A 26,098-nucleotide genomic window follows, 5' to 3' on the forward strand; every position below is an offset into this window, starting at 1 on the left:
ACGTTAGTACCTCCGGTTGAGTTTGATGCAAACAGTGCCAAAAATGGACGTGAAGTTTAACATGTTCCAAGTAACCGGCTCCGTTTAATCACATCAATTCTCATAAAATACTGCCTTTCCTGTCATTTCTCCAATCTGACCTTGGATTCCATTACGATTCGAAAAGACATACGTTTTGGTGTCAACGCACTCCATTTTACTTGTAAGGATTTGCCGAATCCGATTAAACGTACAATAAGTCCTAACTTGTAAACCAGCATTAAGGTTGGTGTTTTTAAAACTCTATCACATTTGATGACCACAAAATAGACAATCAGTGCCATTCTGAATTTTGACAGTAGAGCAATTCTCATTAAATGCCGATTCTCGGTCCATTTCACATTTGACCAAATTTTTATCAACCGCATAAACATCGTGTTATTATGCTTGACAGCTAGTCATAATTTTATCTATGCTGAAACTGACAAAGAAACTGCATTTAACGGGGACTGTTCGAAAGTAAAAATATTTCTTTTCATTGATATGATGGTCATATAATATGAAGTAAGTTTAAAACACCCCCTGTTCTAAAGGGCCACTGTCAATTGGACAATTTACAAAAGATCTTTCGACTAATGCACCCCGGAGACGATCAATATCAAGTGTGATGATAATATTTGCTAATTGATCATTTACTGAAGCAATTGAAGTGATTGACAATTGAGACTTCCCATTGGCGGAAGGAATGATGTGTATATTGATATAGACAACCACCATTGACACAGCGGAATGATGGTTTCGCTGAGCATTCGTTCAATTGCTCTATCTATCGAGCCCTGTGGAATTCAGTTTAATCGCGTTCAGTTTAATTTATAATTTCATTGTATTGCAATTGTCCAGTGTCATGGAAAGTAAAATCAAAAGATTATCACTCTATGCGCACACTTCAGACAATGTTTCCGCAGACGGCATCAAAGCAACTGGGGTGAAAATATTGACAGATCGATTTAACTTCTGCCAATTGCACTTCAACGCGCATTGACAATTCACGTTGATCATTACCGGATCCCTTAAGATCTTTCAAACAAGAAAGAAGAAAACTTGAGTTTACTTCAAGCATCACACTTCTATTCATTTATCTCTTCAGTGGTTGGAACCATTTTGCCTTGGTCTCTTCAGTGTTGATTACAAATACAAAAAAAATCAATAATAAGTCAGCATAATTTCCATAAAATAACAACAAAAATGTCATGTTTTAGCTTCTAGCTATCCAAAACTTTCTTCAAAAAAGTCACAGCATAAAATAATAATATTATATGTTTTCAAAACACTATTTTACACTCTTAGTAGCACCATTTGACTTTATAAATTGAATAGTTAAAAGTATAATATAACTTTGATGCACCATACATTAAAAATATTCCGTACAATTATAATATAATATCAAACTATTTACAAACATTTATCAATAAAAATTAAGATCATCTATTTAAATCGAACATGTATATATATATTTTTTATTGATGTGAAAGTTTTCTTATGAAAATGAAGATTTTAAAAGAATATTCCTTGTACAGTTGATGCTGGGTTGTAAGGTGATGTTTGCAAAGCTCTGCCTCGAAATATCAGCATTTAAAAAAAATCTTATTCAGCACGAAAAGCACCAATTCCAGTGAAAATGTTTGAACGTGAATGGAATATTTTCTGAAATGAGTTGCATCAGTGCATAGAGAATGGTGGGCACTACCTCAAGCCATTTGTACATGGAGATAGCAACTTTCGTGCGCGTAGTATTTTGCTAGTGTTCGTACACGACGATAAGCGTCGAAGTTTCATTTCGTCTCACCCAAAATTATAGTGATTTGTTTTCGGGGTATTATGCCGTGTTGCCCTACTTTCTTCTTTAGCCAACGTTTCGGACAGCAATGCAGCGTCCATCATCAGGGCAGATGTGTAATATAATGCCCTGATGATGGACACTGCAATGCTGTCGGAAACATTGGCTAAAGAAGGAGGTCTACTAGGAGATCACTATAATACTTTTAGCCGTGAAATTCTTAAATCATACCTCACCCAAAATGCTTGTAAATATAAGGAAGAACAATATTATCGTCTTTGTTGGCTGCTCATGATAAAATTAACAAGTTTAGTATAATTGGGGCAGCGCCGTGTACGCAAACCAGCTTTAAAGAGTATCATATCGGTAGGTGGTTACTTACGTAGCTTACGGTATTCCCCATCCCGTATCCCTATCTTAACCCATCGGCATACTAATTTTTATTAGTGACATCTGTGCATACTTGAGAAGTATTATTACTGTGCAGTATTGCACCCCATATTTCCCCAAATTAAACACTTCGTATGCTTTTATATAGATTATAATTTTATTGTGAACTATCTAAGTATATGGGAAAAGTTTTAGTTGCCCCAACGGGGCGGGCAATATGCCGATGCGAAAAAGGTGCAGCCCACCAATCTCGGAGGCAGGTATGCCGATGGGTTAATTGAGATCTAGAAAAAAGCATTAAAATTTTTGTAAGAAAACGTACCTTCAACATTTTTACAGCCATTATTTTTCAACATTTCCAAAAAGTTTTTTACAGTTCTAGGTAAGACAAAAAAAATACGCAAGTTTTTTTATACTATTTAAAGATTTCTTAAAAAGCTAACCACTTTTTTTGGATAATAAGATCAAAGTGGATTTATTTACTAACAATATCATTCATACAAAACGAGATTAAAGTTTATTTATAAATATTGCACCAATTTGTCAGACTTTAGCGAACATGATTCTACAAAGATATCTTTTTGATGTTACAAAGTTTTTCATTGCGAAATAAAATCTATAAAAGAAGTAATTATTTCATATATGTATCAATATTTTTATAATTTACATATCTCAATGTACACAATTCAAATTTTAAGAACTTGTTGATTAATTACATTCATTTTAGTGTCCTATCATAGAAAACTGGCTTTGTAATGATATGTCTTTATTGATGTTTAACAACCGCAAAACTTTCATCTTTCAAACGCAATGTTATAACAATAATATTACAGAATAAAGATGTTTTGAAGGCATTGTTATTAATTTACGGAAATAGAATAAGATAAGTCTGTTTTTACATAATTGTTGGTCAGCTGCTTCACAGAACTTAAAAATGAACTTCGAAATTTTATGAATGTTCAAATTCTTTGAAACAACCCGTCCTTAATGAAGGAGCAGATGGTGAAAGGGTTGACTTAATTTAATAGGTAAAGCCATTGTTGTAAATTTAATATGCTGTGGAAAAAAATACTTATATTTAATTGACTTGAAATTGTCCACTAAAATCAGCCAGATGAAAACAGAGCAAAAAAATATACATATCTTAGTTGTTAATCAATTTACACTTTTTTCATTTTTCGTCATTTCAACGTGCTGTAAATTGCTTCAGTGATGATGGAAGTGGTTGATATTTCGGGAGTTCCTTGGCTAAATTTTACATACGATCCGTTCCTTATGCCCGGCAAACTCGGCATCCTGTTTTCTTCTCTGGAATCCAACGAAGATTTGCTTATTTCCGAGTCGTACGCCGAATTGTGTGTTACTTCCAAACGAATAGCGTGATTCTTGTCCGAACGACTGAAGATGTTCGTTCCGATCTTATTGTTTTCTTTCTCCAGCGAGTTTCCGGCTGAAAATCCTCCGGAACCGCTGAGGGAAGAGTATTTTTGCGAAACATTCTCAGATATCTTTTCGTCGGAATCTGAATCGACGAAATCAGAATCTACAAAGTCCTCGTTCATGTTGTGAGGGTTTTTTTCGATCACAACCACTTCTATGTGCCGGAATTTGCTTTCTACTTTGTTTTGGACTGTCGGCTTATGTTCGTCCGCCTCAATATTAATGAATGAAGTGTTACGGAAGATTTCCTTTTCGAATGAAATCAGATCTTCGTTTTTGTTCTTGTTTTTGATTTCTGGATTGCAAATTTCGGCATAGATATTGTCCGACGTGTCGGAATCTCTTCTTTCGTGGTTTCCTCGACCGCTGATAGCGTCGGCTACTTGACCGTAAGGTAAATCTTCGATGACAGGAAGTTTACGATTCTGGATGGATGAAATAGATCTTTTCAGTTTACCTTGATCGCTATTTTCATTTTCCTCGATTGATTCAATACTCTCATCTATCACATCAACAATTTTTATATCTACGTCGGTGATTTTCCTCCCATTCTGGTTAGCAGTTAGGTTAGGTTTGCTTCCAGCACTTGTAATTGGGTCTTTCTTGTCTTTTCCGTGCAACAAATTTGAAGTAGACTTGCTCAGAACTCGTTTAGTTTTAACGTGGAACTCCGAACACAGTTTTTCAGTAATGAAGGACTGCTGACTGAAGACCACCTGGTGATTAGACTCGCTTCTGCTGGAGCCGGTGCCGAATGCGTTCAGATCTTCGCAGCTTTGAATTTGATCAAACGATGATGTTGAAGCGATGTCGCTTTTTTCGGGGATGAGATCAGGTCGAATTCTTTGCCGCCTCTCGAACCTGGATATTTTCTGCTTCCCTGTTTCAATTTCCAGCCTCTTTGCGCAGTTGCCGGTGTATATTTGTTTCTTCTTAAGACTGGAATCATTTTCCGAATAGTAGTTGATCTGCTCCACGCTGAGATTTTTCTTTTGACCCAAGTCTGACAACCGGTCGTCTGTGTCCATTATACCAGTCTGGACTGAGACGGATTTAGTCAAGATTCTCTTTGGTTCTGGTCTGCCGGCACTTGAACTGACTCCGATATCGGACGAAGTAGTGAGACTTCTGTAAGACTGATACTTTTCAGAAGACAAGTCCTCGATTCTCCTGTTCATCCTCGTGGCGCCAAATCTGTCTTCAATCAGCTTAGACATATCTTGATATCTCTCCATGGAACTTGTCTTTTCACTGAAGGGATCAAATGGATCTCGATATTCTCTGTATTTGTCTAACAACTTATTTTCTTCGGACTTCCCGTCGGACAGCTTTTCGGTGCTTCTTAAAATCTTCAATTGCTTGAACCACTTGGATAATTTGGGTTGGTTTGCGTTATTTTCTCTGAAAACCTTCATCTTGTCTTCGTTGAACTCTTGTTGCTTTTGTTTTTCCTCTTCTTTTTTTGCGGCCTTTTTACTTTCCTCGTCACTGTAGAGATCAAAGTTCATATTCTCCAGCTCATTCTTACTGATAAAAATGATAGAGCCTTCATTCTCGTCAGGGATATCTTTCAGAACTTTATCGCTTTTACCGAATAGGCGAGACGCGTCGACTTTAAAGCCTTGGAAGGTAAATCTCTTTTCTTTTTCAAATTTGATACCACCGAGAGCTACTTCGTTTCTAGTTCTTTTATCGACGAAGCTATCGACGGATTCTTCGTTGTTCATGTTGTCGTGCTTTTTATGGATGACGTTGATTTTTTCTTTGGATATGTACATTTCTTGGTGGTTGTCGGGCATGGCAAAGGTGATCTGCCGGATCCAGGAGTCGACGTTGAGCTGGCAGTAAGTGATGGCCTTGTGAACGCGCGTGGAGAGGAACATGCGCTTCTCGGTGTCGTAGCCCAGGCTGGTCCTCTGCAGCCTGGAGTCGGTGTTAAGGGACAGCAGAGTGAGGGAGGGCACGCGGGTAGTATCCTGCGGGAGGGAGCACATCACGATGACGGCTTCGGTGGTCACGGCTCGCAGCAGGAGGGTTCCTGAAAACCAATAAATTATCATATTAAGGTACATCTTTTTATATTTGTTGGGACGACAAGGTGGAAGATTCTCTCAGTATCGCCCTGATCCGATTTCACAATGTTTGACTATTCAATGAACAACTTCTATTTTGGTTTCCAAATCAAATTTCAAGGGTATTTTGAGAATGTGCCTATATATATTCACGTTTTAAAGGATAGCAAGGTTAGTTTAGGTTAGGTTCGGTGAGATTAAGTTAGGTGAGGTCAGGCTAGGTTAGGTGAGGTTAGTTTTTGTCAGATTTGGTTAGTATAAGTTTGATTATTTTATTCTTTTACATCATCTTCCACATGTAAAATTTGTAAAAAAAAAACATGTAAAAAAGAAATACCTGAAGCGAGGGTGGGGTGCGGGGGCGCGGGCCCCGCCACCAGGCGCACCCGGAGCGGCAGGGGGCGTCCCAACAACCCCCCGCCGCCCCCCAGACGGCACAGCCCGCCCTCCCCCCCGGAGATGCCCACGGGGTAGAACTCCCCTTTGGTTGACAGCGGGGCATACAGCTCCTGGAATTACAGAATAAATGTTGTAAAAACAATAGTTAATGGTAGAAGAAGTAGGGGACGACCGAGGAAGACATCATGGTACAACCAAGTCTAGAGAATCTAATACTTGAATCGGGTAACATCAAGAGTTAGCATAACAAGAGTTTAAGTCTCACCCCTCCACACACAAGGACGGCAGTTTAAGTCTCACCCCTCCACACACAAGGACGGCAGTTTAAGTCTCACCCCTCCACACACAAGGATTGCAGTTTAAGCCTCACCCCTCCACACACAAGGACCGCAGTTTAAGTCTCACCCCTCCACACACAAGCACAGCAGTTTAAATCTCACCCCTCCACACACAAGCACAGCAGTTTAAGTCTCACCCCTCCACACACAAGGACGGCAGTTTAAGTCTCACCCCTCCACACACAAGCACAGCAGTTTAAGTCTCACCCCTCCACACACAAGCACAGCAGTTTAAGTCTCACCCCTCCACACACAAGGACGGCAGTTTAAGTCTCACCCCTCCACACACAAGGACGGCAGTTTAAGCCTCACCCCTCCACACACAAGCACAGCAGTTTAAGCCTCACCCCTCCACACACAAGCACAGCATTTTAATGAGGGTAAACCTTTAGAATTATCCCCTAGAAAATTTTTGGGAGATCTCACAGCCTCCCATGGAAAGTCATATTATCTCATATTATATTACGGTGAGAAACATGTTTTAAACAGTGTTAAAAAAAGAGAATACCACGCTTTGTATTTGCATTTAAAAGTTTACAATTCCCGAAAAATTTGAAATAATTCTGCGAAACAAAATTTATCATTCAAAAATATTTGTCAAGGTTTACAATATTTGTTTTAATAAATTAACTGACGTGACAATAACTCGTAATACCTTTATCTTATTTAATAAACATGTTTCTTAGTTTTGTGCCAAGCGGTACAAATTACAAATTACACGATAAACACCATCGGTAAGCATTTAAAAAATATATATAGTGTTTGCGTTCAAAATTTTAATATTTTTAATTGCACTGTATTATTTATTTATTACTTTATCTAATAAATATAATAGCTACTTTATCTACTTTCAATAACAGTATTTTATTTTGAAACTAGCTGACCCGGCGTTGCTAGGGGTTGTAAATGAGTAAAGTTTTGAGTTTTTGTATTCTGTGATAAACATCGATTTTCTCTACTTTATTTAAATATAATATGCATGTATTATGTATATAAACCTTCCGAAAGAAATTCCGAAAGATAGTGAAAACCCTAAAATAATCCGTGGGGTTGTTTACAAGAACTAAGCGCACAAACAAACGCCCAAAAACAGTGAATTTATCTGGAATCGAATGTAATGCGAAAATGTTTCCAGCACAATTTGCATTCATTCATTACCGAAACTGTGATGTATGGTAATAAGTTGAATATTTAAGCGATAGATGGCGCTAGTCATAAAGCTTACTTCAGAGTCCGACAGATGTCACTAGAGTGTAGCAATTACCTGTGGGATATTATTGACAGGGAACAAACTTCTCGAACGAGAGAATTACCAACCCTCGGGTAATGAACAGTGTAGCTAAATCCAGTCCTATTATTTATAACGTAAATAAACACAATTATAAGTAGAACCTTTTACTTTTTAACAAAGAGTTCCCAACCCTTAAATCTGCTAAGTAAGATAGATATAACTCAAAGGTCAAATTCAAATAGACGTATTTATAAATTGACATGCTGTGATAAAATTTAGTTCAATAATACGAGATAACGACAATAACCTAGATACGGACAAAATACCTAGTTTGAACCATAGATGAATTAAAAGAGTAGATGGGTTACTGAAACAACGCGCGTGGTTCTAAGATTTACTGCTTTTAGTAGTGCAATATAGTTGTGAATGAGGAATACTTGAGCAGGTGGATAAGTTTGTGTATTTAGGAAGTATGTTCTAGAGAGATGGGAAGGCTGACAGAGATATTGAAAGAAGAGTAAATGCAGGTAACTCCATTAATGGAGGACTGAACGCAGTTGGCGCTAACAAAAAATTGTCCAAAGAAGCGAAGTTAGCAGTTCACAATGGAGTGCTGGTACCTACCCTGATGTATGGAAGTGAGGCATGGAACTGGCAGATAAAGGATGAGGCGTATTTGTGGTAAAACCATGTATGATCGTGTGAGAAATGTGGAGATCCGCAAAGATTTCAAGACTGATGTAAGCGTAATGAGTAAAATCAAGAAATTGAAGCTTAGATGGTTTGGGCATGTAGAGCGAATGAGCGATGAAAGGAGTGTAAGGAGAATATATGATGCAAATGCGAATGGTAGCAGAAGTCGGGGACGCCCGAGGAAGACATGGCACGACCAAGTGAATCAGATACTCGAGTCGGACTATGTCAAGAGTCAGAATAATAGAATAGTATGTATGAGACGATGTATGTATGTGAATGAGGCAAGAAGTGTGTGCTAAGACCGAGTTGTTTGGCGGTCAGTCCTCTCTGCCTACCCCTGCGAGAAACGGCGTGATGGTTAGTTAGTTCGTTGGTCAGACAAGCTGTCGCTGGCTGCCAAGAATACGTTGCTTTAGGCTCTATTTTTGTGAAAAATTTGCTTTTGTACAAATCATTCTCAAGCAAAAATCATTCTTTCCATTTATATGTGCTCAAAGATCACTTATTATTTCAATAAATACGATTATTCACGTGGATTTTTGATACATGCACAGCAACGACGGACGTTCATAATAAGATGTTTCACCCGTACACACATATGAAAAAACTGTAAACACTCGACTTAAAGAAAAAAGCGGGTCCTGACAAAATTAGTCCTGCCTTTCTAATTAACTGTGCATCAATAATAGCCAATCCACTATGTCATATATTTAACCAATCATTAAATTCTGGCTGCTTCCCCGACCTATGGAAAAATTGCTATCTAACACCTGTATTTAAAAAAGGCGATATTCATGATGTCACTAATTACCGACCCATTTGCATGCTCTCAACTATCCCCAAACTGTTTGAAAAACTTATCCTCGATAAAATCTCCATACATATTAACAACATCATTGTAACTAATCAACATGGTTTTATGCCAGGCAGATCCACACTTACAAATCTCTCCTTATATGAAAATTTTATAGCATGTTCACTCGAAAACAAAACCCAAGTCGACTCAATATATACAGACTTTGTAAAAGCGTTTGACAAAGTTAACCACAAAATTCTTCTCAATAAACTTAGTCAAATCGGAATTGAGGGTAAACTATTGGAATGGATAAATAGCTACTTAACAAATAGAAATCTTCAAGTAAAAAATAATTCTAACCTTTTACACAAATTCATAGCTACTAGCGGTGTACCCCAAGGGTCACATTTAGGCCCAATACTATTTCTCCTTTTCATAAACGATATTGTTACGGTATTTGATAAAAATGTTGAAGTGCTACTTTTTGCCGATGACCTTAAACTATTTAAAATTATAAAAACAATAAATGACTGTATTCACATTCAAATAAATTTAAATAAACTTCAAGATTGGTGCAAAACTAACAAACTTTATCTCAATATTAGTAAATGCCACATTATAAGATTTTTCAGAACAAAACAACCCCTTAACTATCAATACAAAATTAACAATGTTTCTCTCGCCTCTGTAAGTGAAATTAAAGATCTCGGCATTATTTTCGATTCAAAATTTAACTTTCTTTCACATGTAGAAACAGTCACCAACAAAGGATTAAAAATGCTCGGCTTCATTCTCCGAAATGGCAGAGACTTTAAAAATATTTCAACACCAAAAATCTTATATTCCTCACTTGTTCGAAGTCAAATCGAATATAATTCTCCTATTTGGTGTCCTTACTTTAAAATCCACTCCGATTCTATTGAAAAATTCAGCATAAATTCCTAAGATACATTAACTATAAACTCGGTCTACCTATAGAATCAATAAATTACAATCACTTGATGAAAGAATTAAACTTACTTAAACTATCAGATAGAAGACTTATTTCCGATTTGACTTTTATTTTTAAAATTGTCAATGGTATTATAGACAGCCCTGATATATTAAGCCTAATTACCTTCCATATAGGTACCCACTAGAACCACTCGATCCAAAATTCTTTTTAATTTTAATAACAATATCAGGACTGCGTCATTTAGAAACTCGCTTATACCTAGATTGCATGCAGTTGGCAATGCTTTCTCAGAAGTAGTAGATGTGTTCAACTGCACGGAATATAGTTATAAGAAGGCTATAATAACATACCTCTGTCGTAATTATCAATGTTATTAGGCATAAAACCATTCTATTCATAAGTTATCACAGAACCTAAACAATGCACTTACATCAGATATCAGACAGAAGAGTGTTATCTGATAATTTTATATACTTAATCAAAACTATAATTTTTCCCAAAATTGTTATGAGATGTCTTACTGACAGCCCTGATTCAATAGAGCTAACTCTTAGTTCTCAGCAAATTCAACCAAATTCAATATTGAAGGTAACAATAACCTCAATACTAAACTACTGTACGGATTGAAAATAAAAATGCTAATGTACCTATGTATACCAGATGTTATTTTTGTTTAATTTTCAACATAATTTCTCATTAATTATTCTGTTTAACATAATACTGTTTCGCTCCTGTGAACCACTGTAAACATAAATCATGTATATTGTAAAAGCCTTTTATGGCGTCTAAATAAATAAATAAATAAATATTCTTTGATTGGCTATCCCTTTCCAATGCGTTCCGTTACATGCTAGGCAGAATGTCATATGTAGATTATCTCTTCTATATATTATCTATGCGTGCATCGTTATTGGCTAATCTCTTCTTATGCGTTTCGTTATTTCGCTTTGCATCTAGAAACTGAAACGTGGCACATTTTTTGTTCGGTTAGTATGGCGCGTCTTTATGTTAATGGTATGAACAGAATTATCATTTTGGAATATCAAAAAAATATTGTGAGAATCGTGTTTTTCTAATTTCTCTGCAGGAAAACCCCGCCAAAATTTTCTCACGTGTTCTAAATACAAAATTTACAGGTTACGGTCCCGCCAAAAGTAGCATTGTGCAATGGACATATTCAAGTGCGTGTGAATTTAAAATAAAACGTTTCGTATTCAAACCACGCGCCAACTACAGGAAAGAATTATAAGTTAGGCCACACACTAATTTATGACGCTTTTATGAACGGTCAATGGATGGAGTGACACTGAACAAGTCCGGACTAGAGACAAAAACATACATTCTTTCATTAGAACTCATCAATGGCAATTTTACCTTATTTAAATGAAATTGATCAAACTTTAATACTGAACAGATAATCAATTTCATCGGCTTGCGGTATGGCATGAAACTGGCAGAGAAAAATGAAAGTATAATGAATGTTATATAAATGAAATCCCTGAGGCGTACGTGTGCTAAAACTATGTATGGCCGTGTTAAAATGTAGAGATTCGGAAATAATGGTTGGTAGTAATAGTAAAAATCCTTCAAATCGGTATAAATCACACTTCTAGGAGTTATCAGTACAGTGTTCTGTGTTCAGTGAGCATAAAAAACCAAATTATGTGTTATTTAAATAACACATCTGCCCTGATGATGGACACTGCAATGCTGTCCGAAACGTTGGCTAAAGAAGGAGTTAGCGGCATAACACCCCAAAAACAAATAACAAAAATATATTTTGGGTTTTAGAGATCCCTGATCCCCTCCTGTCCTGAGGACGTGCCCGTGCAACAGTTTTGCCGCGCTATAAAAATTAAAATGAATACCAAACCAAATGCGTGCTAGTACACAAGGACGCCATAAAAAGCGCTGTTCGTGATTACCTATTATTCGTAGCCACGTTCGACACCATTATTTTATGGTTCAAACTAGGCTGACTCTGTATGTAACGGCTTTTTGTTGGACTGGTTCAATGGGGATTACTTCTATTTGATAGAGTTACTTCAGCTAGCTACTAAAAAATAATTATAAGCAATAATAATTAGTCGCCCGAAATATCAATACAAATTGAAAATATCTCCCGAGCAAAAATAAATGCCGCCAACAGGAATTGGGAAGTTTATCATTAATAAAAAATATAATAATATTTGACAAGTCAAAATATTTCACCAACAAATGTATAGATTTATAATATGTCTCGACGCCATCTAGTGGGAAATTTAGCACTAACAAAACCTTTCCTACAAAAATAAAGTTGGTTGTTTACAGGTCAAAAAATATAATAAGTAGTAATTGTTGATTGAGGTACTAGTATATATTGAATTATTTGGCGGGTTGGAAATAAGCCGACATAGCTCAGTGGTTCAGAGCACCTGACCGGACATCAGAAGGTGCAGGTTCAATTCCCGTTGGCGGCATTTATTTTTACTCGGGAGATATTTTCAATTTGTATTAATATTTCGGGCGATTAATTGTTGCTTATAATTATTTGTTATCCTTTATGCTATGCATAAAACCTTGTCTTATAAACATTAGTTTATCATTAATAAAATAAATAAAATAGAAAAAAGCTACTAAAAGCTCAACGCTATCTTGAGAAAATATGAAACACTTATTGCTGCTTTCACTAATCTAAAATTCTATCCTTAAACTGTACTTTAGCGAAGATCCCATTTAAATATAACATACATTGTTGTAGAGAGACGTTTCTCCTCTAGAGATTTAGAATTTCCATCTGATTTCCAATTAATTTTTTCCCATTATATTTAATTAAAAATTAAAAAAAAACATTTATTGCACAAAAATACAGAGTACAAAGGGTATAGCTTATAGGTTACATCCTATTTCTTCCAGCTAACCCAACAAATACACTTTATATTACAAAACCCAACAACTACAGGTTAACAAATATATGTAAATAATTTTTTTTTTTTTTAAATATAGGTATTTAATTTATGTAAGGTATTCAAGGTGTAGTGACATTTGTTTAAAAGAAATGTTTTTAGTGACGATTTAAATTTAAGTATGTCGGTTATTTGTTTGATGCTACGTGGAAGGTTGTTATTTGTTATATACTTTAATGGCCATGTAGTGTGGTCCTTTTTGAAATATAGTTTTGTTTGCTTTTGGGATTAATAAGTTTTCTGTGAACCTTGTAGCGTGTTTATGTGTTGAGTTTTTTTGTGGGAACTTTTCTGGAGATGATCGAACTAACAGGCATAACTCCATTATATATAGTTATTATATAATTCCGACAAAAGTCAAAGGTCGGTTGTCAATTTTTTTAAATTGTTCAGGAGAGAGGAAATAGTAAAAATTTTCCTATGAACATTGTGGGGATACGAGACCTTTTATGTTGACCTAACTTAGTTTCACATTGTCATAGGACAACCGTCTTTATACCTCTGTGTAGATACTGAAAAAATTAAGAAAGGTCTCATACATAACTCATTTTCACAAAAAAACTGGACAACCGACCTTTGACTTCTGAGGTACAGCAATTTTTAATGCATTTGCATCTCATTTCAATGTTCCACTCCATTTCAATTTCATTCGATCCATTTCCATTCCATTTCAATTTCATTCAATCCATTTCAATGTCACTGTTCCATTCCATTTCAATTTCATTTAATCCATTTCAATGTCACTGTTCCATTCCATTTCAATTTCATTTATTCCATTTCAATTTCACTGTTCCATTCTATTTCAATTTCATTCGTTCCATTTCGCTTGAGTAGAATACAAATAAAATATAAATGTAAACTACTAAAAAAAATATTTGTTCAATAAAAATGAAGGGTTTTCTGCAGTTTTGTTGGAAAAGTCCACTCTATTAATTAATTAAAATTAACGAGCAACTCCTTAACATACTAATGAGGTGTTTTAGCAATCACGTACCAAATGAAATAACGAAATCCAGGAACTGTTGCAGGATACTCATTAATTCAGTATTCCATGGGAAAGTGAACTCAGGTATCATTGTTAAATGAGAGGAATAAAACGTCTTCATATAGCTAGGTAGTTGTTTTTAATTCAGTCCTTGATCCTTGTATCTGTTCCACAATCGTGTTCGTTAGGAGTAGTTTCACGTTCTGAGATTCGCATTCTTTTAGCGGCTATGTGGCCGGTGCCATTGTCGTCCGTGACAGAGTCAACTTGGCTTGAACCAGAATACAGTGGCGTATCAGGTATCTTTGGGCCGGTGACTTTGCCAATAATCCAAATATTTGACCAATAGGGTCTTAAACTTCCAATAAAAAACAGTGTTCCACAATGATTATGAAATTCTAATGGGATGGAGATATGTCACGCAAGTGTAAGAGAGAAAGAGCGCGTGCTAAATGGCCTAGAAACAAAAGGTACTAAGTCAGTGACGACATTTGTTACCATTCAAATTCGAATTGAAGGCACTTTTAGGACGGGTTGTTTCGGAGAATTTGAACAATTCATCAAATTTCAACGTTCATTTTCGGGTTCTGTGAAAGTCCTATTCAAGTTCTGTTATTATATCATTGTAGGCTAGTTGCTTGACAAAACTGAAATAAAAACAGAACTTGAAAAAATCTTTCACAGAACTTGAAAATGAACGTTGAAATTTGATGATTTGTTCAAATTCTTCAAAACAAACCGTCCTTAGTATTCTTCTTTTTTCTATATCACGTCGAAAAAAGTTTGTTTGGGTTCTCTTTTAAGATCTAGATTTATCAGTTTTCAGCTTGTACGAGTACTTTCCGGACACCGTGCACGTTATACATACAAACATAATCGACTGCACTTTAACTCGACCGTTTTGCATTTCTTCTGTCTGTAAATTTGTGATCACGTTTCGTTTCAGTATCAAAATAGTGGGGGTTTTAACGGTTCAGTAAAGACAATTCAAATGTGCGTTTATTTGGACATTCTTGTTAGCATTTTTTTTCAATATCAACATATAGTACCTACCTGCCATTGAGATAGCATTGCATAATTCCTTATTTGATTTTTTTTGTACAGGGTTTTCCAATAAGAGGTGTTATTTTGAATAGCCCGCTATTTCGGTAGATGTTTCTTTTTGACATTTGACAAGTAGAAACTACGCCATTAATAAAAATGGAACGATACACGCTTCAACAACGCATTGAAATTATTAAAATTCACTTGAGTGAATCAAATGCAAATCATCTTGAGTGATGAGGCCCATTTACACCTCGGTGGCTTCTTCACCAAGCAAAATTGTCGCATCTGGGGCTCGGAAAACCCAAGATTTATTGTTAAAAAGCCTCTTTATCCTCAAAGTGTGACTGTTTGGTGCGGTTTATGGTCCGGCGGTGTCATTGGACCTTTACTTTTTAGAAAATGAGGCTGGAGCAACAGTTACGGTGAATGGATTGCGCTATCGAGAGATGATTAATGATTTTTTATGGCCGGAATTGGATGGTATTGATCTGGACAACGTTTGCTTTCAACAAGACGGCGTTACGTGCCACACAAGCAACGAAACCATTGATCTTTTAAGATTGAATATCTAAATAACACCTCTTATTGGAAAACCTGTATTATAAAATACATTGTTTATAAAAGTATTAAGGTACTAACAAATCTTATGATTTCAGACATAATTTTGGTTTCGATTTTTTAAATACAAGCTGACGTGTACCCGACGTTGCTGGGGGTTATCCTTAGGAGATATACATATACCATCTCAGGAGATAGACATATACCATCTCAGGAGATAGACATATACCATCTCAGGAGATAGACATATACCATCTCAGGAGATAGACATATACCATCTCAGGAGATAGACATATACCATATCAGGAGATAGACATATACCATCTCAGGAGATAGACATATACCATCTCAGGAGATTGACATATACCATCTCAGGAGATAGACATATACCATCTCAGGAGATAGACATATACCATCTCAGTAGATAGACATATACCATCTCAGGAGATAGACATATACCATCTCAGGAGATAGACATATACCATCTCAGGAGATAGACATATACCATCTCAGACTTTTCTGTAGGCTTTTTTAAGATATACAATACGGTACTATATTATTTTGATGTATCTCATAAGGTTTAGCCAGCGTTAACAATGTAGTGTCCGAAAAAATATTTATACTACTTGATTATAAAACATCGACTTTTCTCTACTTTCTATAAATATAATATGCATGTTTTATATATGTAAACCTTCCGGAAGAAATTTTCTAAATGATAGTGAAAACTCTATCAAAATCCGTTGGGTAGTTTAGAAGAACTAAGTGCACAAACATACAGAAGCGGATAGCGACTTTATTTTATATTTTTTAGAGAATAAAAAATTAGGCACACGTAGTTTTGCAGAACTGCTAGTTTTATTGTGACAGCTACTTGACCTACAGTACTGGGCTCATGGGATGAAGCGCCCCTGACAAATGGTTCTGCTATTCAGAGTCCCACTGTTATTACTATTTGTTAGCTTGTTAGGAGATTATTAAATGGTTGCTTTGTGTCGTAGGCAGTGTTGCCAAGTTAGCATATTATATGCTAAATTTGGCACAATTACTCCATGTTTAGCATAACTATTATGCTTTTAGCATATAGCATTTTTATGTGGCTTATTTTTACAGAAACATGAAAATAATAAAAACCAATTTTTTAACTAACAAAAATGATATCGATTGAAAAACTGGTGTCTCAATGGAGAAACATAGTTCACATTAAATGGGAATCCTTGACTTTCTCTGTAGAGTTTTGGAATGAAGTCATGCAATATAAAGATGCAGCTAATAATAACCCCTTCGGTGATTTATGTCAGTTTGCAATGTCTATTTTAACATTGCCGCATTCAAATGCGGACATTGAACGTGTATTTAGCCAAATGAGTCTGGTCAAAACAAAACTCCGAAATCGTTTGGCGGTGAGAACCCCGAATGCCATTTTGTACGTGAGATTTGGCCTAAAGAGAGCAGAAAAGTGCTGTTATTCTTACGCTGTTCCTGACGAAGTACTACGCTGCATTGGGACCAAAGAAAGTTACGACTCCGTCTCTCAGCCTTCCACATCAGCTGCTGTTAATGAATAAGAAGAAGATGAAGATGAAGATGAAGATATTGATATTTTATTTCTAAATTAAATTTATGTTAGCTTTTTTGGCATTTTTTAAAGTAATTTAGCATAATTCTGGCATATTTTTCCCATCACTCTATTTCTCAACAGATACTAAGTTAAATTTATGTTGGCTTTTTTTTGGCATTTTTTAAAGGAATTTAGCATATTTCTGGCATATTTTTCCCATCACTCTAGCATATTTTGAAGTAGTTGAGTTGGCAACACTGGTCGTAGGTACAGTGCACAGATTATCCTCTCAGTATCACAAGTTGTAATCTAACGACACAAAGCACATATCATGTTACGTGTCATTGTCATTACTTCCATGTTATGTGTGTTGGTTTAATTCCAGACCTGTGATATAACCTAATTCACTAGAGTATAAATTAATAGTATTATTGATAGTGTTGCATCCAAAACTGCTTACGAATTACAGCTTCATATTAACACATTCTTTGCGGGAAACGAGAAAACTCGTCATACGCCTTTTTACAGTAAACGGTAAGGAGCGGGAAACTTGTAAACAAGGGGTTCTAAATGGGTGCGGGGTCATGTGTTTTCTATTGTCGGCGGTACCCGATCTATCTACCTGTCAATACAATGAGTTTGAAACACAACAAAAAAATAAAATCGTTGTCGCGTATGTTCAGCTCACAAACTACGCAGTGAAACGCGGTACATGTGCAAGTTTTGCAATGTGCCCCTGCATAAAGGAAAGTGTTTCGAACGCTATCACACATTGAAGAACTATTAGGTTATAGTTTTTTTTTATATGTATTGAAAATTTCTAAATAATCTTGTAATTTTGTATGAATAAATTTCGATATGTTATTTCGATTGTGAAATACTGTTTTTTCTAGGATTCCCAAGAAAGTAGAAAGTTTTTGTTCATAAAAAAAGGAATTACACATACATTGCTAAGTAAATAAATAGAGACATCTTTTTAAAGTAAAACACTGAAAGTTTCATCGAAAAATATCAAATAGATCATAATAATATTTTGCGGAAAGTCTAATTTTGGCGCTAAAATTTAAAAAAAACACCCGCGCTTCGCCCCCAATTTGGCGGTAAAATGCCCGACCATATAGTGTTAACATTAATGTGGACTGTAATTAATTTAAACGAGACTAAAAGAAATGGTGGTTGTTGTAATTGGGTGATAGTATGTGTAGGAATGAACAAGGTATGGAAATAAGGAAAACAGGAAGACAATTGAAACAACCACTGTAAGTCTGCGAAGGAGAACACAACACAATCGCAATATAGTGAGTTCCACCGTCATACCTCTAGGTAATTATCGCCACAACAAAACGAATGAGTAAACACTTTCAATATAGTTGATTACCTTATTTTCACTTTTCAACGAGATTTATCTACCCGAAAAACACCACCAACTTGCTTCCAAGGTAGTTCCAATCCTTCTTGTGTTTTCAAAACAAATGCACTCGAATTTGCACAATGTTCTTGCCATTATTCTTGACGGCCTCCGTGGTCAAGGAGTAAGGCTCTCGACTAGCAATCCGACGGTCGCGGGTTCAAATCCAGGCGTGCGCAAGTAAATTTTATTTGATTGACTTATGTTGTTTCACAATTTAAATTATTTAAGGTATATTTGCGGCTAGTTCCAGAGTGGAAGATACTCTCAGTATCGCTCTGGTGTAAAAGCAACATTCAGAATTGAAACGTTTCTTGAAATGGCTTTAGCCGTGTTTGGTGCCCAGATCTGAATAGACAGGTACTTTTTTTATTTTTTTAAAATTACTTAATGAGATCTCAGATTTTATTATTTTATTATTGAAGATATAATATTATATTAGCGATTCCTTAACGAAAAAGAAAAATCAGAAAAAGATACGGTCACATCTAGGACTCGAACTCAGGACTCTTGCCTTGCCGGGGCACTTTAGACAGACAGACAGGTACTTCCCCACCATCCTCTTTCCCTTCTCATTCCTCTCCGGGGTACCTTCAGCCTCACATCATACCCCAATTGGGGATGCCATAGTCTCACTGGCTTCAAATGGTTGGAAGCAGTTGGGACTCTTGTGCGATATTCACATAAAAAAAACTATTCCAAATTTCAAATACTTTCAAGCAAGATTGTGGTTAGGGATAGGTAGGAACTGGATAAATAACATCCCGGTAGGAACTAAGCATATTCTCATTTCAAAACCAAACAATTACATTTCTAGGTAAGTAGGTACTTAATTTTAATTATTAATAATTCATATAATTTAAAATAGTGTTTGTAGTTCAACAAAATTGCAGGAATACCCATTTTAAAACTCAAGTGTAATAATTTATCTTAAGGCGATGCACTACGTCGTGTAATATTTTAAATCGAGCTGCTATCAATAACACCCCTTACGTAGATGGCGATAAGGTTTAAATTCCCGCATAACACCATCCGCCTGTTTTGATTTATGCAAGAAAAAAACATGGCCAAATAGTGACTTTTATTTTATTTTGTGGATGTTAAGGCACAATTATTTAAATGTTTTTCGATCATTTTATAAATAACTTAATTTTCCACATTATACAATAAAATCATCACCGAAAATGAATTCGTAAGTAGGAGATTTTGAACTTTAAAGCAGTTTTCATAGGCCTTATACATTTTTTTTCTGGGCTTATAAAAAGACTTATCTAAAAAATACTCGATTACTTCAAAAGCCGAGATGTATTCTACTCGCAGTATTTCATTAAAGCATCTGAAACATTTCTAGGCGACCAAATTTTCAAACCAAAAACATATGATTTTGTATTACTACGTAGTGCATCGCCTTAATTATATTGACAAATCAATAAGTAAAACGGTATTTGAGCACAGAGTAGGTAACAATGATATTAAAAACTGCGCGTAATCAATCAAAAGTTGAATTGCAAAATAATATCAGGTCCTGTTGCATTCCCAAACTGTTCTGATGTAAGAGTATTGGCCGGACAGAGGAATGTCATCAATTCGCAGCTGTTCATTACGGAATTACAACAGTGGAACAATAAAATACTCCACAGCTGCTGGTGATAGGAATTGAACCCTCGGGCACTGCCAATACTGTCAGTACAGCCAAGCTGGCAAAGTCAACCACTGTCCACTGCCTATATAACTCCCTAGAATGGTGATCTGTGCAGATTTGATAACACTTTTTTTACCTAAAACCTTTCAACTCATCCCAATTCGGGTATTTTGTGTAGAAATTAAGGCCCCGTAGTAAGCGTTCAAGGGAGGGAGCGCGCTTATATTAAAAAAAACCATAATGCAGGGTTTTCCAATAAAAGGTGTTATTTTGATATTCAATCGTAAAAGATCAATGGTTTCGTTGCTTGTGTGACACGTAGCGCCGTCTTGTTGAGAGTAAACGTTGTCCAGATCAATACCATCCAATTCCGGCCATAAAAAATCATTAATCATCTCTCGATAGCGCAATCCATTCACCGGAACTGTTGCTCCAGCCTCATTTTCGAAAAAGTAAGGTCCAATGACTCCGCCGGACCATAAACAGCACCAAACAGTCACACGGTGAGGATAGAGAGGCTTTCCAACAATAACTCTTGGGTTTTCCGAGCCCCAGATACGATAATTTTGCTTGTTGACGAAGCCACCGAGGTGGAAATGGGCCTCATCACTCAAGATGATTTGCATTTGATTCACTCAAGTGAATTTTAATAATTTCTATGCGTTGTTGAAGCGTGTATCGTTCCATTTTTATTAATATCGTAGTTTCTACTTGTCAAATGTCAAAAAATGACAGCTTCAAAAGTAACATCTACCGAAATAGCGGGCTATTCAAAATAACACCTCTTATTGGAAATGTATTAGCGAAAATGGTTAAAATATTTAATAAAACACGACTCGTTTGAAATAGAGCTAAAATCTCTTGACAAATGCTTTAGTTGCATTTAAAGATACACTGTGAATTTTTTCATGCTTGTGACATATTAAATAACAGAAAAAAGTGTTTTCAATAATTTTCAGAGCTTACTTTGCGATTTTTTTCTATCGAGGGAATTTCATATAAAATAACATGCTTTTTTTGGAACTTAAAACTTAAAGAGTTAATGAGAAACTTGTTATAAACGGTGAAGATGAGATATAGGAAGGTTGTGATGTAATCTGCTCACTAAATACTATAATTAAAAACATACGAATTACGGTTGTCTGTGCTGTGCGCTAGTTAATATGGGTCAATTATATCAAATTTGATTTGAATTTAAGTGTAATTTTCAAAATTGGAACTGATCGATGAAAGAATTCAGACACGCGGTAAAGTACCTACCTATAATATAATATTTGAAAATAAAATTATTTAAATGGCATTTTCAAAATTGGAACTGACTTATCGAGAATTCAGAATATTCCATGATTTTTAACGGGTCTGCGCTGGTAATACATGATTATTTTCAAAATTCACAATCGTAATTATTGGGATCGACCAAAAATGTTTTATTACCGTGGTCAATCGGATGACAACTGTTGATTTAAGCCACTTGAAGCAACGTTTCCGTTATGCATGGTTTTCTGTCACCAGTCTTAAATCGAGTATTAGGAACTCCGAAAATATTTAATCAAAAAATGTAGTAAAGATAAAATGAGCTAACTTCGGGCACACTGATACGCCCACAGCACACTTCTGTCATCATATCGCTTAGTTGGTATTATGTAGGTCCGGTAGGTGGCCAGTAGCAATTTCATAACTGGATTTGATAAACGTATTTAAATGCTTTAACACTTCAATGGTATCACTCATTTGATAGCTTCGACTACATAATTCGGGCTTCCCCACCTTCCTCATCCCCATCTCCTTCCTCACCACACTCCATTCAGTCTTACAAAAGACCCCGATAGGGGATGCCATAGCCCCATATGGATAAAAGTAACAATTTATAAAAATCGAACATTTATTTCTAGCAAAACAACTCACACAACAAATTACGACAACACTTTTACCACGATCGATATTCGCTAGTTTCGCGTACGTTTTTAGAAGGTAAGCTCCAGGGAGCAATTGGTACTGTTGTGCAGTAGGAATTGTGAAAAAAAGTGCCTAATCTGTGTCATGAACGCCCAATATCGGCAATAAAATTGTTTTATCGACTGTCAGTTACTCTCATAAGTATGCTTTCAATTGATCAAAAACATACTTTCAATTGATCAAAAATATACTTTCAATTGATCAAAAATATACTTTCAATTGATCGACTGTATACTTTCAATTGATCAAAAATATACTTTCAATTGTTCGACCGTATACTTTCAATTGATCGAAGGTGTACTTTCAATTGTTCAAACGTATACCTACTTTCAATTGATAAAAAATATATATTGACTGAACGAAAGTTTCGCATGAAATATTTGCCACTGGTTGCTGAATCGGGAAGTGCAGGGTTAAGTTGAGTGAGTTCCGCCCACAGGTAAATTTGAAATTGCAGACATTTAAGCGACCGGTCTATTAGTCGGAGAATGTTATCAATATTCAAGTTGCTTTATTACGCAGATCATTTCGCTGGAGAGGTAATCTCCGATCTCGAACTGTTTTAGAAGACGAATACATTGATAGATTGACATTTCGATTTAACGTCAGGAGACACGTAGGTTTATCATCATTTTTACTAAGAATTTCGAAGAAGAGGATTGACTTAAAATACCGAATGCAGTTCCAGACTTGCTATTGACAGATATACCTTATCGAGGTACCGACCCTAATAGGAATAAGAAGAAAAAGACGATGAAATTTATTTTTTTATTTTTATCAGAAGTTTAAATATTATTGCACGGTCTAATCAGCGTTTTACACGATGCATGTGTTCGTACACTTTCCACGTGGGTCATGTTTGCATAATAATAATTATTATATTTTCATTCGAATTATAATGATTCAGTAAATATTTACAATTATTACTACATACACGCATACCAAGTACAACAAAAATTCAAACGTTACATTTAATTACTGTAAGAAAAAATATTTAAATTACCGGAATTGAAAAAAAAAATAATATTTTACGTATTTAGTAAGGCTGCCATTTGTCATGTAACTATAAAGGCTTTTCTTTTTTATTAACCCAAAATAATAACATAAGAACGTATTTATAAAATGGGTTCATAGTTTGGGTTTAAAGAAACATTGTTCTTGGTAATTCTGTGCAGAGTGCGGTGGAATTGTAAATATTTACGTGTCCTATTTTTGCACTGATTTACGCACAGGTTAAGATGGCGCACATTATTTGAGATCTGTCTTCTGTCATTGTTTTATGTAATTATAATATGTGGAAATGTTTCACGTTTATTTCGTTTTATATTTGAAATACTGATAAAAAAGCTCGAAATCATATTCGGTACTGATTGTGAACGCGTAATACTGTTTCGCGTGTACTGTTTTAGGTGTTGCCATTTTTGGCGATTTAGTACCATCCCAAAATAATATTTCTTCTCTAGTGCCAACTATCTGTATGAAAGTAAAGATCGTGTAAATCAAAGGTTTTTAATATGGGTCCCGATATAGTTTCCATGTGGGGATCGATATTTATTTATATATACGCCTAAAAGGGCATACATTAAAGTGATACATGAAAGTGATACATGATGCAGTGTACATAGGAGAATATCTGTATTATATGAGAAGATCCATTGTAAAGTACCTAGGTAGAAAATATATAGTTGTGAAATTATGATTACAAGTATAATGAGAAAATATTAAGAAATGATTAAAAAAAAAGAAAACCAAATTTAAAAAAAAAACTAAATATGAAGCAATATTAGTAAAACGTAAGAGTAACATAAAGTAAAAAAGAAATTAAACAACACTACATATAAGACAAAACATTAAAACTAATTTACCAACGCTACTCTATTTTGTAGGATTCGACAAAGTGTTGGTGTAGATTATGCATAATTATTTAAATGGAGTCAATAAATAAATCAATAGCACCCCCATACTTGTTACTATTACAACTATTGGTCTTATAGTTGGTCGTGTATGTATTGCAGAAGAATGTTATATTTTGTCTTGTATTCCTAGTCGGCACATGGAGTTTAATAGTGGCAACGATGGCAGGATATGAAAAAAAGCATCGTGTAAAACGCCCATAAGTTTTTGTATTGGAAGAACGGTTTTGTTTTCGCCCACACACCGCTGTAATATTCCCAAAACAACAAAAGAATGTTACAATTCTAATAATCATCCGTCCCGTGCGCGTCGCTTTCTTATTTCCGTCTTAATCTGCGCAATTAACAAGAGCCATTATTAGTATTCTTAATTCCGCTCGCAAACCGTGTCGTCCGAGAATCAACATTAACATAGCATTAACAGCGGAACTGAGAAGTTACTTTAACTAAATAATACCATCTTTCGACGAAGAGATCATTAACATACCGCCTGGTGCAGAGATTCTCAAAGTGGGATATATCGCCCCCTTCTAAAATGACGATTTACTGTTCCCTAGAATCAAATAAAATCCTTTTGCAAAATACGAATTGATACGACCAAAAGTAACCGGAATTCTCTTTCCCTACTGATTCGTTTATCTAACTATCTATATAAATATGTACACGAAGAAAACTTACTGTGATGTATGGTAATAAAGTTGAGTATTTAAGCGATAGATGGCGCTAGTCATAAAGCTTAATCCAGAGTAACAATTACTTGTGAGATGAGATTGACAGGGAACAAGCTTCTCGAACCAGAGAATTACCAACCCTCGGGTAATGAACAGTTTAGCTAAATCCAGACCTATTATTTGTAACGTAAATAAACACAATTATAAGTAGAACCTTTTACTTTTTACAAAGAGTTCCCAATACTTAAATATGCAAAGTAACGCAGATATAGCACTTACTGATATGAAATGTGGTTAATTTATTTAAAATCTGGTCAAATTATTCGTTATGAGGAAGTCGGAACACGGGTTCTTACGAATAATAATACTAACGTAAATAATCTCGTCCAATAAATTTATTCGGAGAAGGCCACCTTTGTAGTCAGATATATTCTGAATGACTAACATTTTATTCGGAAATGGTTTGCAGTCACCTCTTTATTTATTTATTCAAACGCCATAAACTGGATTTTATAATACAGTGATAATTGAATTGCAAGCGTACAGTGGTAAACAAGATAATAATGGCAATAAATTAAAGAACAATTAATGTGTAAACAAAAACACTATTGCAAGTGATGCAGTTATTAATATAAGTGCAGTAAGACAATGTGTAATTCAAAAGAAATATATACCTACCAGTGTAGCAATAGTTGAACTACAGGGTTTTCCAATAAGAGGTGTTATTTTGAATAGCCCGTTATTTCGGTAGATGTTACTTTTGAAGCTGTCATTTTTTGACATTTGTCAAGTAGAAACTACGCCATTAATAAAAATGGAACGATGCACGCTTCAACATCGCATTGAAATTATTAAAATTCACTTGAGTGAATCGAATGCAAATCGTCTTGAGTCAACGAGCAAAATTGTCGCATCTGGGGCTCGGAAAACACAGTTATTGTTGAAAAGCCTCTCTATCCTCAACGTGTGACTGTTTGGTGCGGTTTATGGTCCGGTAGAGTCATTGGACCTTACTTTTTCGAAAATGAGGCTGGAGCCACAGTTACGGTGAATGGATTGCGCTATCGAGAGATGATTAATGATTTTTATGGCCGGAATTGGATGGTATTGATCTGGACAACGTTTGCTTTCAACAAGACGGCGCTACGTGCCACACAAGCAACGAAACCATTGATCTTTTACGATTGAATATCAAAATAACACCTCTTATTGGAAAATCCTGCACTTTATACTAGGTTTGTATAAGATCTGTCATCTGTCGAAGTATGAGGTGTCTATG

At 35.5% G+C, this 26,098-nt stretch overlaps 1 protein-coding gene across 1 annotated transcript in view; it reads right to left on the reverse strand.

Moving 5' to 3' along the window:
* Positions 1-3,181: 3,181 nt before the first annotated feature.
* The window catches only part of LOC149410036 (uncharacterized), a 139,221-nt gene continuing 116,304 nt past the window's right edge, over positions 3,182-26,098 (reverse strand). The window contains exons 5-6 of the mRNA XM_089648925.1: positions 6,056-6,227; positions 3,182-5,684 (exon numbers count right to left, since the gene is read on the reverse strand). Coding sequence (XP_089505051.1) covers positions 3,388-5,684; positions 6,056-6,227 — 2,469 coding nt within the window. The 3' untranslated portion in view covers positions 3,182-3,387. The remainder of the gene's footprint in view (positions 5,685-6,055; positions 6,228-26,098) is intronic.

Source organism: Hesperophylax consimilis, chromosome 28 (genome assembly GCF_061612785.1).
Source record: "Hesperophylax consimilis isolate HC1 chromosome 28, BYU_Hcon_1.0, whole genome shotgun sequence".
In the NCBI taxonomy this organism is placed as follows: Eukaryota; Metazoa; Arthropoda; class Insecta; order Trichoptera; family Limnephilidae; genus Hesperophylax; species Hesperophylax consimilis.